Source organism: Solea solea, chromosome 13 (assembly GCF_958295425.1).
Source record: "Solea solea chromosome 13, fSolSol10.1, whole genome shotgun sequence".
NCBI classification, from domain to species: Eukaryota; Metazoa; Chordata; class Actinopteri; order Pleuronectiformes; family Soleidae; genus Solea; species Solea solea.
In genome coordinates, this window is record NC_081146.1 from 1,677,501 (window position 1) to 1,695,000 (window position 17,500).

At 45.6% G+C, this 17,500-nt stretch overlaps 2 protein-coding genes across 3 annotated transcripts in view; both read right to left on the reverse strand.

The window, feature by feature from the left end:
* The window catches only part of prune (prune exopolyphosphatase), a 7,880-nt gene extending 5,301 nt beyond the window's left edge, over window positions 1–2,579 (reverse strand). For both annotated transcript variants that reach the window (XR_009241938.1, XM_058646799.1), the window contains exons 1-3: window positions 2,414–2,579; window positions 2,114–2,209; window positions 1,428–1,630 (exon numbers count right to left, since the gene is read on the reverse strand). Coding sequence is in view for 1 of the 2 variants with exons in the window: in XM_058646799.1 (XP_058502782.1) it covers window positions 1,428–1,630; window positions 2,114–2,209; window positions 2,414–2,452 (338 nt within the window). In the remaining variant the exon portion in view is untranslated. The remainder of the gene's footprint in view (window positions 1–1,427; window positions 1,631–2,113; window positions 2,210–2,413) is intronic.
* Window positions 2,580–3,294: 715 nt separating this feature from the next.
* The window catches only part of myo1eb (myosin IEb), a 16,293-nt gene continuing 2,087 nt past the window's right edge, over window positions 3,295–17,500 (reverse strand). The window contains exons 3-27 of the mRNA XM_058646796.1: window positions 17,334–17,423; window positions 17,167–17,261; window positions 16,822–16,909; window positions 16,642–16,731; window positions 16,430–16,561; window positions 16,164–16,298; window positions 15,957–16,089; window positions 15,633–15,829; window positions 13,224–13,304; window positions 13,052–13,138; window positions 12,563–12,649; window positions 12,312–12,479; window positions 9,947–10,032; window positions 9,692–9,773; window positions 9,398–9,603; window positions 9,179–9,323; window positions 8,861–8,975; window positions 8,611–8,780; window positions 8,383–8,528; window positions 8,053–8,199; window positions 7,822–7,979; window positions 5,984–6,058; window positions 5,730–5,916; window positions 5,372–5,547; window positions 3,295–4,323 (exon numbers count right to left, since the gene is read on the reverse strand). Of these exons, the coding sequence (XP_058502779.1) occupies window positions 4,247–4,323; window positions 5,372–5,547; window positions 5,730–5,916; window positions 5,984–6,058; window positions 7,822–7,979; window positions 8,053–8,199; window positions 8,383–8,528; window positions 8,611–8,780; window positions 8,861–8,975; window positions 9,179–9,323; window positions 9,398–9,603; window positions 9,692–9,773; window positions 9,947–10,032; window positions 12,312–12,479; window positions 12,563–12,649; window positions 13,052–13,138; window positions 13,224–13,304; window positions 15,633–15,829; window positions 15,957–16,089; window positions 16,164–16,298; window positions 16,430–16,561; window positions 16,642–16,731; window positions 16,822–16,909; window positions 17,167–17,261; window positions 17,334–17,423 (3,153 nt within the window). The 3' untranslated portion in view covers window positions 3,295–4,246. The remainder of the gene's footprint in view (window positions 4,324–5,371; window positions 5,548–5,729; window positions 5,917–5,983; window positions 6,059–7,821; window positions 7,980–8,052; window positions 8,200–8,382; window positions 8,529–8,610; window positions 8,781–8,860; window positions 8,976–9,178; window positions 9,324–9,397; window positions 9,604–9,691; window positions 9,774–9,946; window positions 10,033–12,311; window positions 12,480–12,562; window positions 12,650–13,051; window positions 13,139–13,223; window positions 13,305–15,632; window positions 15,830–15,956; window positions 16,090–16,163; window positions 16,299–16,429; window positions 16,562–16,641; window positions 16,732–16,821; window positions 16,910–17,166; window positions 17,262–17,333; window positions 17,424–17,500) is intronic.

Genomic DNA, 17,500 nt, shown 5'->3' on the forward strand with positions numbered 1-17,500 from the left:
GAGCTGAGAAGTGTGATGCCCCGGTAATTGGCACACACTATCAGGTCACCCTTTTTGAAAAGAGCACATGAATGCAGCATGATTTCAGAGTGAGCACATGAATGCAGCATGAACACATGAATAGTAGTCTGGTCAATATGAGCTCATATCACAATAAAGATATTTCACAGAATTTCAAAGTAAAAGTGCTTGTTTTGAAATAGAACCTTCACAATAAAAGCACATTTATGCTTTGAACACTGCCCATTCGGGTTCAATGTCCCCAGCCTCCACAGGGATACAGGAAAAGCTCCGCCGGAGGTGAGATTTGAAGGCCTCTCCGACAGGGGCATCCTCCAGACGTTCCCAATTCATCCGCACTAAACGTTTGTGTTTTTCAGGTCTGTCCAGAGTTCTCGCCCATCCTCTGACCCAACTCACCACCAGATGGTGATCAGTTAACAGCTCTTCCCCTCTCTTCACCCAAGTGTCCAGGACATACGGCCTCAGTTCCGATGAAACGATCACAAAAACGATTATCGACCTTTGGCCAAGGACACTCTGGTACCAAGTACACTTATGAGCGTCCTTATGTTCGAACATGGTGTTTGTTATAGATAGTCCATGACTTGCACAGAAATCTAACAACAAACGACCACTCTGGTTCAGATCAGGTAGGCCGTTCCTCTCAATCACGCCTCTCCAGGTTTCCCCATCGTTGCCCACGTGCACGTTGAAATCTCCCAGCAGAACTATGGAGTCCCCTGACGGAGCCTCTTGCAGGACTCCATCTAGGGCCTCCAAGAAGGCCGGATACTCCGAGCTGCTGTTCGGCGCACAGGCACAAACAGCAGTCAGGGCTTTCCCCCCCGCAACCCTAAGGCGCAGGGAGGCGACCCTCTCGTTCACCGGGGTAAACTCCAACATAGCAGCGCTCAGCCGGGGGCTCGTGAGTATCCCCACACCCACCCAGCGCCTTACACCCTGGGCAACTCTGGAGAAGAACAACTTCCAACCCCTATCCAGGATTGTGGTTCCAGAGCCAAGGCTGTGCGTGGAGGTAAGCCCCACTAGCTCTAACTGGTAGCGCTCCATCTCCCGCACAAGCTCCGGCTCTTTCCCCCACAGCGAGGTGACGTTCCACGTGCCCAGAGCCAGCTTCTGCCGCCCAGGTCCAGTACGTCGAGACCCCCGACCTTCACTGCCACCCATATGACTTTTTTGGGCTGTGCCCGGCCGGGCCCTGTGGTAGACCCGGCCACCAAGTGCTCGCCCACGGGCCCTCCGTCTGGTCCTGGCTCCAGGCGGGGGCCCCGGGCTCCCTCTGGGCAGGGTCACTCTCTTCCTCTGTCGTTGTTTCATGGGGTCTTTGTGAACCATTCTTAGTCTTTGTCATTCTTGTGTGTGTGTTATATGTTATGTGTGTGTGTGTCTATGTGTGTGTGTACCTGGACAGGACGTTGTGGTCCACCAGTGTCAGATGCAGACGTTGTTCTCTGTGCAGCGCCCTCAGGTCCAGCTGGTCTCTGAAGGTCAGGAGGTCATGTGACACACCGCTCTGATGCAGCAGGAAGATGTTATCAGAGCGAAGAGCGAGCTCATGACTTCGGATGTTCATGAGAGGGAGAGCGAGCACGTCACTGCACAGAGTCTGACAGAGAGAGAGAGAGACATCATCATCATCATCGTTGTATTAAAACACACATCTCGTGCTCATTCACCACGATGTTCCATGCTCTCCCATACCAACTTTAGAGCAGATCGGACACTGTATGGCAAAGTTACAGTTTACTTCCTGTTTCGTATGTTCCACTTCCTGTAGGGATGTGGTCTTTTGCAGACATGTTTGGGACGGGTATGTGGTCTCATATATCAAGTTTCAGGTGGATCCAACAATCCCTGTTAGAGCAGCATGAAAATCTGTGTAGCGTAATATCATCTGCTGCCACCAAGAGGCGCTGCTTTCAAACTTGACCGTTTTAGCAGTCGTCTTCAATGATCGCAAGTTTGGTTTGATCGGATCTTCTATCGCAAAGTTCTCATGTCATAAAAACCCTTATTAAGGTCATGGACTGTGATCGTTCACAGGCCTTTAATGTGAAAAACCAACAGGAAGTGTTTGGCTGAGTCTAACCTTGGACAGGAAGTAGGCGTAGGCCATCGCAGACACCATGGAGTCCACATCACAGGCCTCGTTTCCCAGAACCACGTGGTACCGTTCAGAGCCCAACTACGAGAAGAAGACAGGAAGTGACGTATGAGAAATCAATCCTTCACAATAAAATACATGTAAACATGACACGAATAATAATGTGTGTGTGTGTGTGTGTGTGTGTTTGTGGGGGGGTGTATGTGCGTGTGTGGGTGCGCGCGTGTCTGTGTGGGGTGTCTGTCTGCGCGTGTGTGTGCGCGCGCACGTGCGTGTGTGTGTTACCAGCAGTGTCCTTCGACAGTTCGTCAGAAACTCCTCCATGTCCGTTAGCTGTGTGTGTCTCTCTCTCTCGCTCTCTCGTATCACGTGACAGTCAGTGACATGGCGGCGGGTTAAAGGTTATGACACGTTCAGGGACGTAACGTCGGAAGTTTTTCGTAACGTGTTTTTGTTTCACAGAGAAAAACACAGCGTGACCACATGAATGCAGCATGATTTCAGAGTGAGCACATGAATGCAGCATGAACACATGAATAGTAGTCTGGTCAATATGAGCTCATATCACAATAAAGATATTTCACAGAATTTCAAAGTAAAAGTGCTTGTTTTGAAATAGAACCTTCACAATAAAAGCACATTTATGATGCAGAATAAATCTATGAAAAACAAACAAATAAACAGAATCTATTTGATGTAAATAAAAACAGTTTATTTTTTATTTTCACTGATGACGTTCAGTAGTTTAGTTTTCATCAACGACAATCAACTGTCTCCATGTCTGTCTGTGTCTCTCTCTGTCTGTGTCTGTCTGTGTTTGAGTCTGTGCATGCCTCTGTGTGTGTGCCTGTGTGTGCCTGCGCCTCTGTGTGTGTGTCTCTGTGTGTGCGTGTGCCTCTGTGTTCCTCTGTGTGTGTGTCTGTTTGAGTCTGTGCATGCCTCTGTGTGTGTGTGCGCCTGTGTGTGTGTGTGCATCTGTGTCTGTCTCTGTGAACCTTAACTTCAGTAGATTTTATATCAGAAAATGACTTTTGATGCATTATCATACCTTTACTTGTACTTTTACTCAAGTATCCCTTTAATGTACTTAATACTAGACTAAAACTGAGTCAATAATAATAATGTTAACAACCGTCATTAAAACACCTGTATTTGAAGCACAGAACTCTGGGTAATGGAGTTTGTTTATTTAGATAGAAATATACGATGAACACAAACAAACAAACAAACATTTGTTTTATTCTCTGCTTTTTACTGTGTTGTTATTGACAGACTGTCATTCTGTCCATCCTGACAGACACATCCCTCCTTTTTTTGTGGAGTTTGTCCTCACTCAATGTGAGGACAAACTCAAGAACAGAGGGTCTAAGATCAGAATTCTAAGGACAGAGGGTCTAAGGTCAGAAGTCTAAGGACAGAGGGTCTAAGGTCAGAAATCTAAGGTCAGAATTCCAAGGAGAGAGGTATAAGGACATAGGGTCTAAGGTCAGAAGTCTAAGGACAGAGGGTCGAAGAACAGAGGGTCTAAGGACAGAGGGTCTAAGGTCAGAATTCCAAGGAGAGAGGTATAAGGACATAGGGTCTAAGGTCAGAAGTCTAAGGACAGAGGGTCTAAGGACAGAGGGTCTCAGGTCAGAAGTCTAAGGTCATAATTCCAAGGAGAGAGGTATAAGGACATAGGGTCTAAGGTCAGAAATCTAAGGACAGGGGTCTAAGGACAAAGGGACTAAGGACAGAGGGTCTAAGGACAGAGGGTGTCCCTGTTGTTCTATATAAATAACAATGAATAAACATTATCTGTTTGATGTAATTGAAAACAGTTTATTTTTTATTTTCACTGATGACGTTCAGTAGTTTAGTTTTCATCAACGACAATCAACTGTCTCCATGTCTGTCTGTGTCTCTCTCTGTCTGTGTCTGTCTGTGTTTGAGTCTGTGTGTCTGTGTTTAAGTCTGTGTCTGTGTCCGTCTATAATACCTACTGCAGCCTGTGGGGGAAATGGCTGTTTCCATGGTAACACTGATGTTATCTAAAGTCACATGGGGACATTAAAAGTAACTGGACTTGGATCACAGTCCAGGATCGGCTGACCTCTGACCCCAGAGGTCAGGTCAGGTCTACAGCTTCTCCACGTAGTTCCCAGGAAACATTCCCTCTCTGCCACGGAGACGTCCAAACCACCAGCCCGACGGATCTGAGGACACAGAGACACAGAGAGACACAGAGAGACATAAAGAGACAGAGACACAGAGAGAGACAGAGAGACAGACAGTGAGAGTAGAAGAGACAGAATCAGTTTAGTAACAGTAGTCGTACTGATTCTGATTGGTCGACTTTTTGCCGTGTTCATTTCATACAGTCTATGGTTAATTTGATTTCATGAGGAGGAATGTACCAACTGCTAATGGAGGAGTTTTCAGAACACCTCATTTCAGAGCACTTCCTTTCAGAACACCTCCTTTCAGAACATCTCCTTTCAGAACACCTCCTTTCAGAACATCTCCTTTCAGAACATCTCCTTTCAAAACACTTCCTTTCAGAGCACTTCCTTTCAGAACACCTCCTTTCAGAACATCTCCTTTCAGAACACCTCCTTTCAGAACATCTCCTTTCAGAGCACTTCCTTTCAGAACACCTCCTTTCAGAACATCTCCTTTCAGAACACCTCCTTTCAGAACACCTCCTTTCAGAACATCTCCTTTCAGAACACCTCCTTTCAGAACATCTCCTTTCAAAACACTTCCTTTCAGAACACCTGAATAACATCCAAGTCAAAGACAACAGCAGAAATAGAGTAGAAAATAGAGTAGAAATAGTAGTAGTAGCAGTAGTAGTATTAATAGAAGTAGTAATAATAGAAGTAGTATTAGTAGAAGTAGTAATAACAGAAGTAGTAATAATAGAAGTAGTATTCGTAAGAGTAGTAATAATAGAAGTAGTAGTAGTAGAAGAAGTAGTAGTAGTAGTGGAAGTAGTAGTAATAGTAGTAGTAGTACTAATAGACATAGTAGTAGTAGAAGTAGAAATAGTAGTAGTGGTAATAGTAATAATAGAAGTATTATTAGTAGATGTAGTAATAATAGAAGTAGTATTAGTAGAAGTAGTAGTAATAGAAATAGTAGTAGTAGTAAAAATAGTAGTAATAGAAGTAGTAGTAGTAGTAGTACTAATAGACATAGTAGTAGTAGAAGTAGAAAAAGTAGTAGTAGTAGAAGTAGAAATAGTAGTAGTAGTAGAAGTACCTTCAGTGAGTATGTCGATGACATCATCGGCGTTAAAGCTCAGCTCATCAGTGTCCTGGGCGTCATAAGCATAAAGAGCTTTGCACTGAGGAGAACGAGGCTTCGGTTTGGGGGCGGGTTTAGGTCGACCTGCTCCTGGGAGGGGCTTCACCTCCTTCGACCGCCGCCGCTGCAGCCTGCAGGAAACACAGGGATTACAACAGACTCCGCCTCCACAGACCACAACACACAGGGATTACAACAGACTCCACCTCTTCAGACTACAACACAGGGATTACAACACAGTCCGCCTCCTGGTGATCCTGGCTACACTGGTTAACCTGGTTAACCTGGTGACCCTAGTTAACGTGGAGATTACCCTGCAGCTCCCTGCTCAGGAACATCCATGAAGCCCATGTCATAGTGTTTGTGGGTGTGGTCGTCATGGCGACGCTGGCTCTGGAGGCGGGGCAGACTTGGCTGCTCCATGCTGGACTGTTGCCTCAACAGGGAGCCTCTGGAGGAGGGGCCACCTCTGGGAGCTCCACCCACTCTATGGCGAGAACCTAAGGAAACAAAAGAGTCAAATTATGGCTGAAAACATCAGGTGATGAAGAATTGTTTCAAAGTTACCTGAGCTATACTGGCTGGTGGGCGGAGCCTGGCCGCCCATGTAGCGACTCTTCCTGTTGTCCTTCCTCGTTGGACCTGCAGATCAGACAGGAAGTGAAAAGGAGCACACACCAGAGTTGTGGACTCGAGTCACATGACTTGGACTCGAGTCAGACTCGAGTCATGAATTTGATGACTTTAGACTCGACTTGACAAAATCTAAAAAGACTTGCAACTCGACTTGGACTTTAACATCAGTGACTCGTGACTTCACTTGGACTTGACCCTTTTGACTTGAAAAGTCTTGCTACTGTCCTCGAACCCAAAGATTAAAAAGTATGTTGACACGACACTGATGCGCTATCGCCCTTTGCTCCTGTGTGCATCTGTGTGCGTGACGTGTGTGTGGCACGACATCCAATCAAATTAGATCCACGTGGTTTTGATCTGACAGCACCCAACCAATCAAAGTACGAGACAACCAATGAAGAGGAACAACAAACGCGCTCGCCAGCGGCCAGAAGCAAAAATGATACCCAAGGTCATTTCCTTCTGGGTACAAAAACTATGAGGTGATCAACAAAAAAAGAATTGCACAATGTAAAACATGCGGGTCTGAAAATGACAGACGGAGACGCGACAACTTCGAACTTCGTTCGACATTTGAAGTTACACAAAGAACGGTAAGTTTTGAATGAAAGCCAACACTAGCTTCTTGGCTAAGAAACTTAGCTATCTACATATCAATGAGACTGTAAACTCACAGTTAACGTCACCTTGACTTTACAAACACGGTAAACGGTATCTCCTGTGGGTTCACGTATGTATAAGTTCACTATTTCGCTAAGACACTCCTTTTGGAACATCAACGAACACAACCACAAAGTAAGTTGCACATCTTTAAAAACGAACGTTTAGCGTTGATTTAAGGACCGCTTTATGAATGGGGGTGATTCTAAATGAACCAAAAGCTTGAGACTGGATAGTTTAGGATTTTGAAGCGAGATTGTATGTGCTTAGCAGCTAGTCCGTGGATCATACACAGTAGACTGCTGCCAGCAGCAAAACTTAAGCAAGCCTAATCAAATCAAGGTCAGTTTAATGTACTTTATATTAGGAATATGTTTACCATTTTAGCTTGCTGCCAGACGATTTTTTTCGATTGGAAAACTAAGTATATCTCACTCTCTCCAGCACACCAGATTCCATTGATAAAAATAGCAATTTTGAAAATGAAATTTATTTTATCAATGTAATGTTAAAACACACACACTCTTACAGTATACAATACAATTACTATTAACCAAAAAAATAAAATTAACACAATGTTAGCATTTTCTGACATCTGTTTTATATGCTTACCTGTTACAGATTTGAAGAATAACAGATGAATAAAAGCATCATAGATGCATGCCAATTGTTTTCAAGGGAGCAACATAAACTGATAGAGGCATGAATGTATTACATGTAGATTATTTAATTTTATTACATTTTTGGGAGTGAGGATATCTTTTATAAAGTGGTGACATGGTTGAAAAGGTTAAGGTTACACTTAGGTTTTGAAATGAGTTAAAAAGAGTGTTTGAACAATGTTCTTCCAAAAAAAGGTTTAATAAATATATACAAATCTTAAAAGCATACATGATCTGTGTAAATATTATTTCTCTGTTGTTAAAAAGACTCCAAAGGACTCGAAACTCAAACAGGACTTTGGACTCGACTTGAGACTTGTCGGTCTTGACTTGTGACTTGACTCGGGACTTGAAGGCAAAGACTTGAGACTGACTTGGTCCCACCTCTGGCACACACACACACACACACACACACACACACACACACACACTGAGGTCAGGACTTACGTGAGTTCTTTGGCAGACCCGGTCCGATGGAGACCTGCAGAACCTTCCCACTTGGCTTCAGGACCGCATCGTCCCCCTGACCAACCTGGAACTGGATCTGTCTGGATCCTGCAGAGCTGAATGGACCCCATCCGCCCTTCTTCACCTTATATTCCAGACTGGAGGAAGAGAAAGGGTTCAGCTCAGACCTGAAAGCAGGGTTTTAGATTTTCAGATCAGGATCAGACTCACAGGTTGTTGAATTTGAGCGGCAGCTTCTTCTCCGTTTTCTCCTGATAACGTTTGACGAGAAGACTGAGGAACTCGGTCTTAAAGATGCTCTGAAGGACGCTGTCATACTCCTCCTCATGGACGATGAAGAAGTCGTCCTGCAAAGTGCTGACAAACACGAGGAAGAAGGTCTTTTAAGGTCTGATCTAAGTTCAGAAAAATATCTGGGAATGATTTTTAATTATTTTAAATCATTACATTCTGATTCTGACTCTAGTTTTAGTTCAGATCCTCATTCTAGTGCTGGTACTAGTTCTAATCCTGGTCTTGGTTCTGGTTCTGGTGAGGTACCTGAGGGAGACAGACTGAATCTTGTTGAGCTCAATCTTCCTCTTGAGTACTTCCTGGATCTGGCCTTTATCTGGACCCTGTTTCACCTTCTCTCGACCAATCAGGTACAGGAACTTCGGGGTCAGGATGAGGTCTCGTTTGACGCTCTGTGTGTGAGACAACAAAGAAAAGTTCAAACGGGCCCTGCTGAAACCTGGTCTCTGGTCTCTTCCTGGGCCGAGATTTTACCCTGAATTTCCGGTCATATTTCAGAACCACGTCAGCGAAGTCTATCCTCTCCCGCCGGCCAACAAACTGTCGGATCTCCGGGTGGTTGTCCGTCCCGATGTAGTCTCCCACAAAGTTACGATTGATGCTGTTTCTGCGTCGTTCCTTCTTGTTCAGGAGCACGTCAGACGCTGTGAAAACACTCATCACTTCATAAAGAGATCGAGGACAAATACATGGACGTTGTCTCACGTTGTGGACACAGTCTTACCTTCCTCTCTCATCTTGACGTACTTGCGGACAGCGATGTGTTTACGCCACGCTTTCTGGATGACCCGAGCGTAACCGTTGTACTTCCTCTCCCTCATCTCCTCCAGTAAGAAGAGCTGCAGAGAAAACAGAACCAGAACCAGATCAGAATCCTTCAGTCTGACTCAGGTTCTGCTCAACTGAAGTGGGTTCATGTTCCCCTGTTTCTGAGATCCAGCCTGAGACCCTGAGACACTGCACGTCTGAGAGTCTGGTTCTCTGTGTGTCTCAGGCTGGTCCTCGACAGCAGGGGGTGCTCAGAACCTCAAAGATCTCATACAGATTCTGGGGCTTTGATGAAGATTTTGGACTTCCCCAGCTGGAACTGGTCCTGGTCCATGTGGACGGAATTGAGAAGGTGCAGGACTCCCTGACGCAGGTCTCCTCTCCAGTGAGGCCACGTCTCCTTGGTCAGGATGGCGTACCTGCAGCACAATATTGTTACCGTGAAGACACCTGAACCAACGGTACAGTGCCGAGCTCATGTTTGACCTCAGACCTCTGCAGGAACTTGTTGAAGACTCGTCTGTAGGCGTATCCAGCCCGGCGGACGCGAATGTTCTCCCGCAAACCCAGGTACTCCACCTGGTGGCGGACGCGGTTCTCCTCCCAGTCCCGAGGACGCTTGGTCTCGTTGGGTTTGATGCAGCGGATGTAGTGAGGCGTGCACTTCATCAGCGTCTGCACCAGAGTGTTGGCTTGTTTCTACAGGAGGGGGCGGAGTTACTGTCCTACCAGATATGACCACCTGTCAGTCAACACCTCTCTCTCTCGCTCTCTCTCTCTCTCTCACCTTGATCTTGCTGCTGACTGTGCTCGGACGCCCTCTCTTCTCCGCCTCCAGGTTTTCAGGAAATAAAGCTCTGATGAACGGACTAAGACACAACACACACTCACTGTGTGGACATGTCCTCACTGTGGAGACACGTCCACTCACTGTGGGGACACGTCCACTCACTGTGGAGACACGTCCACTCACTGTGGGGACACGTCCTCACTGTGGAGGCGTGTCCTCACTGTGGAGGCGTGTCCTCAGTAGTTTACTTACAACTCACTGCTCTGCATCAGTTCGATGATGTCATTAAACAAAACGTCTCTGTTTCTCTCACAGAAGCCACTGACGTCATAGGAAACCTGGACATGGACGAGAGGACAGAGTCAGAGTGTACTACATGTGTACAACATGTGTACTGCATGCATACTACATGTGTACTACATGTGTACTGCATGCATACTACATGTGTACTACATGTGTACTGCATGTGTACTGCGTGTGTACTGCATGTGTACTGCATGTGTACTGCATGTGTACTGTGTGTGTACTGCATGTGTACTACCTGTGTACTGCATGTGTACTGCGTGTGAAATGCGTGTGTACTACATGTGTACTGCATGTGTACTACATGTGTACTACATGTGTACTGCGTGTGTACTGCATGTGTACTGCGTGTGTACTACATGTGTACTGTGTGTGCACTACATGTGTACTGCGTGTGTACTGCTTGTGTACTGCGTGTGTACTGCATGTGTACTACATGTGTACTGCATGTGTACTACATGTGTACTGCATGTGCACTATAAGTGCACTACATGTGTACTGCATGTGTACTGCATGTGTACTGCATTTGCATTATAAGTGTACTACATGTGTACTGCATGTGTACTGCGTGTGTACTGCATGTGTACTGCATGTGAAATACATTTGCACTATAAGTGTACTACATGTGTACTGCGTGTGTACTACATGTGTACTGCATTTGCACTATAAGTGTACTACATGTGTACTGCATGTGTACTGCGTGTGTACTGCATGTGTACTGCGTGTGTACTACATGTGTACTGCGTGTGCACTACATGTGTACTGCGTGTGTACTGCGTGTCTACTGCATGTGTACTACATGTGTACTGCATGTGCACTATAAGTGCACTGCATGTGTACTGCATGTGTACTGCATGTGTACTGCATGTGTACTGCATTTGCATTATAAGTGTACTACATGTGTACTGCATGTGTACTGCGTGTGTACTGCATGTGAAATACATTTGCACTATAAGTGTACTACATGTGTACTGCGTGTGTACTACATGTGTACTGCATTTGCACTATAAGTGTACTACATGTGTACTGCGTGTGTACTGCGTGTGTACTACATGTGAAATGCATTTGCACTATAAGTGTACTACATGTGTACTGCATGTGTACTGCGTGTGTACTGCATGTGTACTACATGTGTACTGCATTTGTAATGTGTGTACTGCATGTGTGTACTGCATGTGTACTACATGTATACTGCGTGTGTACTGCATGTGTGTGCTGCATGTGTGTACTGCATGTGTACTACATGTGTACTGCATGTGTACTGCGTGTGTACTGCATGTGTACTGCATGTGAAATACATTTGCACTATAAGTGTACTACATGTGTACTGCGTGTGTACTACGTGTGTACTACATGTGTACTGCATTTGCACTATAAGTGTACTACATGTGTACTGCATGTGTACTGCGTGTCTACTACATGTGTACTGCATTTGCACTATAAGTGTACTACATGTGTACTGCATGTGTACTACATGTGTACTGCATTTGCACTATAAGTGTACTACATGTGTACTGCGTGTGTACTACATGTGTACTCCATGTGTGTACTGCATGTGTACTGCATGTATACTGCATTTGTACTGCGTGTGTACTGCATGTGTGTACTGCATGTGTGTACTGCATGTGTACTACGTGTGTACTGCATGTGTACTATATGTGAAATGCGTGTGTACTGCATTTGTACTACCTGTGTACTGCATGTGTACTACATGTGTACTGCGTGTGTACTGCATGTGTACTGCATGTGTACTACATGTGTACTGCATGTGTGTACTACATGTGTACTGCATGTGCACTATAAGTGTACTACATGTGTACTGCAGGTGTACTACGTGTGTACTGCATGTGTACTATATGTGAAATGCGTGTGTACTGCATTTGTACTACCTGTGTACTGCATGTGTACTACATGTGTACTGCGTGTGTACTGCATGTGTACTGCATGTGTACTACATGTGTACTGCATGTGTGTACTACATGTGTACTGCATGTGCACTATAAGTGTACTACATGTGTACTGCAGGTGTACTGCGTGTGTACTGCATGTGTACTACCTGTGTACTGCATTTGTACTACATGTGTACTACATGTGTACTGCATGTGCACTATAAGTGTACTACATGTGTACTGCAGGTGTACTACCTGTGTACTGCATGTGTACTGCGTGTGTACTGCATGTGTACTACATGTTTACTGCGTGTGTACTGCATGTGCACTTCATGTGTTTTATGTGTACTGCGTGTGTACTGCATGTGTACTACATGTGTACTACAAATGTGTACTGCGTGTGTACTGCATGTGTGTACTTGTACCTTGCCGGCGTAGTGATGGACAACGAAGCCTCTGTTCCAGCTGCTGAAATGCTCGTGTCCGTCCATCTGTCCCTGCAGCTTCTGGAGCAGAGTCTGATCGGCTCCTTCTCCTTTAGCGTGCATCGTAGCACAGACATCGTCCAGGATACTCATGATCCCAACAGGATTCTGGGTAATGAGGACAGTGATGAGGACAGTGAATCAAATATGTTACAGTAAGAAGAGTTCTGCTCTCTGATTGGCCGACTCACCAGTTTGGACTCGATGAGGTCACAAACCACTTTATTGTTGAAATACTCGATCGGTGTCCATTTGATTCCCTCCTGGACATACTCGTCCTGAGACACGGGACACAAAGACACACAACTGTGTCAACAACAGAGGACACGAAGACAACACAGGTAGACTTGTAGTCAAGACCGCCTAAACCAAGACTGAGACCGGAAAAAAACCCGGACTAGTGTTGAAGTTTGACCATTGTTCTGCTGGATTCTTGTGTCAGACGTCCTGTGACTATTAGTCAAGAACGCTGAGAACTCAAGACACAACTGTACAACACTGACACACACACAGACAGACAGACAGACACAGAGACAGACACACACACAGACAGACATACACACACAGAGACAGACATACACACACACAGACAGACCGCACACACACACACACACAGACAGACACACGGAGACAGACACACAGACAGACAGACACACACAGACAGACAGACACACACTCACCTGTTCTGCCTTCAGTGTGAGTTCAATAAAAATCTGTTGCAGCTTCTCGTTCACAAAGTTGATGCAGAATTGTTCAAAACCATTTTTCTGAAAGAAAGAAAAATCCATCAGGGACATTTGTGAGACAGCAGGACTGTGTCTGTCCTCTGTCCTCCAGGTCATGTCTCCTTACCTGGAAGATCTCAAAGCCGTAGATGTCCAACACTCCGATGTTAAATTCTTCCTGATCTTTCTGCATGGCTTTATTAATGCTCTGTAACACACACACACACACACACACACGTGTGTCAGTTATTGAGGACGAAACATGACTTATGTATAAATAAATAAAAGATGTTGACCGAGATAATGTATGTTATGATTTGGCGCTACACAAATAAAATTGAATTGAATTCATTTCTACATGTTTACCTACATGTATTTATTTCTGTATTTCTGTGTCCATATGTTAATGAGGTAGGCGGTCCTAACCTAACACCACAAACGTCTCCAAAGACCACAAACGTCTCCAAACACCACAAACGTCTCCTAACATCACAAACGTCTCCTAACAAATATCTCCAAACATCACAAACGTCTCCTAACACCACAGACGTCTCCAAACATCACAAACGTCTCCTAACAAACGTCTCCTAACACCACAAACGTCTCCAAACATCACAAACGTCTCCAAACGCCACAAACGTCTCCTAACATAACAAACATCTCCAAACACCACAAACACCTCCAAACGTCTCCAAACGCCACAAACGCCTCCAAACGCCACAAACGTCTCCTAACATAACAAACGTCTCCAAACACTACAAACATCTCCAAACACCACAAATGTCTCCAAAGTCTCCAAACGCCACAAACGTCTCCAAACGCCACAAACATCTCCAAACACCACAAACATCTCCAAACGTCTCCAAACGCCACAACCGTCTCCAACCGCCACAAACGTCTCCAAACGCCACAAACATCTCCAAACACCACAAATGTCTCCAAAGTCTCCAAACGCCACAAACGTCTCCAAACGCCACAAACTTCTCCAAACGCCACAAACGTCTCCAAACATCACAAACGTCTCCAAACACCACAAACATCTCCAAACACCACAAATGTCTCCAAAGTCTCCAAACGCCACAAACGTCTCCAAACGCCACAAACTTCTCCAAACGCCACAAACGTCTCCAAACATCACAAACGTCTCCAAACATCACAAACGTCTCCAAACACCACAAACGTCTCCAAACGCCACAAATGTCTCCAAACGCCACAAACGTCTCCAAACGCCACAAACGTCTCCAAACACCGCAAACGTCTCCAAACGCCACAAACGTCTCCCAACATAACAAACATCTCCAAACACCACAAACATCTCCAAACGTCTCCAAACGCCACAAACGTCTCCAACCGCCACAAACGTCTCGAAACGCCACAAACGTCTCCTAACATAACAAACGTCTCCAAACACCACAAACATCTCCAAACACCACAAATGTCTCCAAAGTCTCCAAACGCCACAAACGTCTCCAAACGCCACAAACTTCTCCAAACGCCACAAACGTCTCCAAACATCACAAACGTCTCCAAACACCACAAACATCTCCAAACACCACAAATGTCTCCAAACGTCTCCAAACGCCACAAACGTCTCCAAACGCCACAAACGTCTCCAAACACCGCAAATGTCTCCAAACGTCTCCAAACTCCACAAACGTCTCCTTACATAACAAACATCTCCAAACACCACAAACATCTCCAAACGTCTCCAAACACCACAAACGTCTCCAACCGCCACAAACGTCTCCTAACATAACAAACATCTCCAAACACCACAAATGTCTCCAAACGCCACAAACGTCTCCAAACGCCACAAACGTCTCCAAACATCACAAACGTCTCCAAACGCCACAAACGTCTCCAAACACCACAAACGTCTCCAAACACCACAAACGTCTCCTAACAAACGTCTCCAAACATCACAAACGTCTCCTAACTCCACAAACGGCTTCTAACACCACAAACGTCTCCAAACACCACAAACGTCTCCAAACACCACAAACTTCTCCAAACACCACAAACGTCTCCAAACACCACAAACGTCTCCAAACACCACAAACGTCTCCTAACACCACAAACGGCTTCTAAAACCACAAACGTCTCCAAACACCACAAACGTCTCCTAACAAACGTCTCCTAACATCACAAACGTCTCCTAACACCACAAACGTCTCCAAACATCACAAACGGCTTCTAACACCACAAACGTCTCCTAACACCACAAACGTCTCCAAACATCACAAACGGCTTCTAACACCACAAACGTCTCCAAACACCACAAACGTCTCCTAACATCACAAACGTCTCCAAACACCACAAACGTCTCCAAACACCACAAACTTCTCCAAACACCACAAACGTCTCCAAACACCACAAACGTCTCCAAACATCACAAACGTCTCCTAACACCACAAATCATGCTGTTGACTGAGGTTAGGACCTCCTACCTCATTAATATATGGACACAGACATCTTTTATTCATGTATGTATTTATGTCTCGTCCTCCATAGTCAGTGACATCGCAGGTGAACTCACGTGAACCAGAAAGTCAAAGAGTCGAGCGTAAAGAGCTTTGGACAGGGCGTCTCTGGTGAAGGACGCCTGCTCCGTGTTCAGAGTCACAGCGATGGACTCGCTCTTCCCGCCCCACTTACTGTCCATCACTCTGCTCGTCAGCTTACTGCACACGCCATCCTGAGGGATTCCCAGCAGGAACGCCGGGAACGCCAGGACTGAGAGGGACAGACAGACAGACACAGTGAGACAGAGACACAGAGTGAGACCAGTGGACATGAGACGTCTCCATGTCTTATGTCAGTGGGCGTGGTCATGTGAACAGGGGGCGTGGTCAGTACTCACAGTCCTGGCTCTCCACCACAGCGTAGTTGTTCTCTTCTCTGAAGTTAATGTTTCCGAGATGAAGAATTCCTGCAATGATCTGAAGAACTGAGTCCTGGTCCTCAACAGTCAAACCCACCACAGACATGGCCGCCTGAGAACAGACAGGAACATCACTGACAGACAGGTACATCACGGACAGACAAGTACAGACAGACAGGTACAGACCATGGTGTCAGTGAACTCTGTCTTATCGTTGATGTCCTCCACGGTAAACGTTCCTGATTGGTTGAGGTAGCTGTAGTAGTCAGGGGTCGTGACCCCGAGGTTCTCTCTTTGCTCCGCTGTCGCCCCCTCCAGCAGCTGAGGTCAGAGGTCACACATAGGTCACACAGAGGTCACACAGAGGGGCAGCCATAAGTCCCTCTGTACCTGGTAGTAGATGTAGTATTGTTTGCAGTACCTGTTAGTAGATGTTGTATTTTTTGCAGTACCTGGTAGTAGATGTGGAAGCTTCTCTCTCCAGAATTCTGGGAAACAACTCGACTTTTCTCCAACAGGAAGTTGGAAATCTTGCCTCCGTCAGGAGCTCCGCCCCGACTGAACTGGATCTCAAAGTATTTACCCTGAACATGTTTGTGTTTACGTGTTAGTTTGTTTACATGTTTGTTTACATGTTTGTTTACATGTTTACATTCAGACTCACAAATCTGCTAGAGTTGTTGTTGCGAACTGTCTTTGCGTTACCAAACGCCTCTAGCAGGGGGTTGGACTGTAGGATGATGTCTTTAACATGCTGTGCACACACACACACACACACACACACACACACACATCAGCAACAATAACCAGGGTAACAACATCCTTGACTGTAGGACTAGAGTACCTGTACTTTGTCTCCTCCTCCCGACACTTTGGACACGTAACTCATGATGAATTTAGCTGCAACAGTTTTTCCAGCTCCGCTTTCACCACTGAGACAAAGACACAAAGACTCAAACCACAAAGCTTCAAACCACAAAGCTTCAAACCACAAAGACCCACAACCAGAGACTCAAACCACAAAGACACACAACCAGAGACTCAAACCACAAAGACACACAACCAGAGACTCAAACCACAAAGTCACGCAACCAGAGACTCAAACCACAAAGACTTTTAAAAAACAGTCTTTAAAAATGTCTTGTTTTTGGTTCATTTTCACAGGTAAACAGTGTGAGGCTCCGCCTACCTGATGATGACACACTGGTTCTCACTGTCAATCATCATGTTTCTGTACATGTTGTCAGCCAGAGCGTAGATGTGGGGCAGGTTCTCATACTGAGCCTGGAGGGTGGAGGGGGCGTGGTTAATGATACAGCTACATGTGGGGTTAAAGGTCAAGGGTCATTATCTCACCGCGCCCTGGTAGAGTTCCACCTCCCGATCCGTGAAGTACGGAAGCTGTTTGAACGGGTTCACTGAGATGAGAACAGGACCGATGTAGGTCTGATAGAGCCAGGTCAAGGATCAGAACCAGGACCAGACAGTTCTAATCAATACATCTAAGCATCTAGCATGAGCTC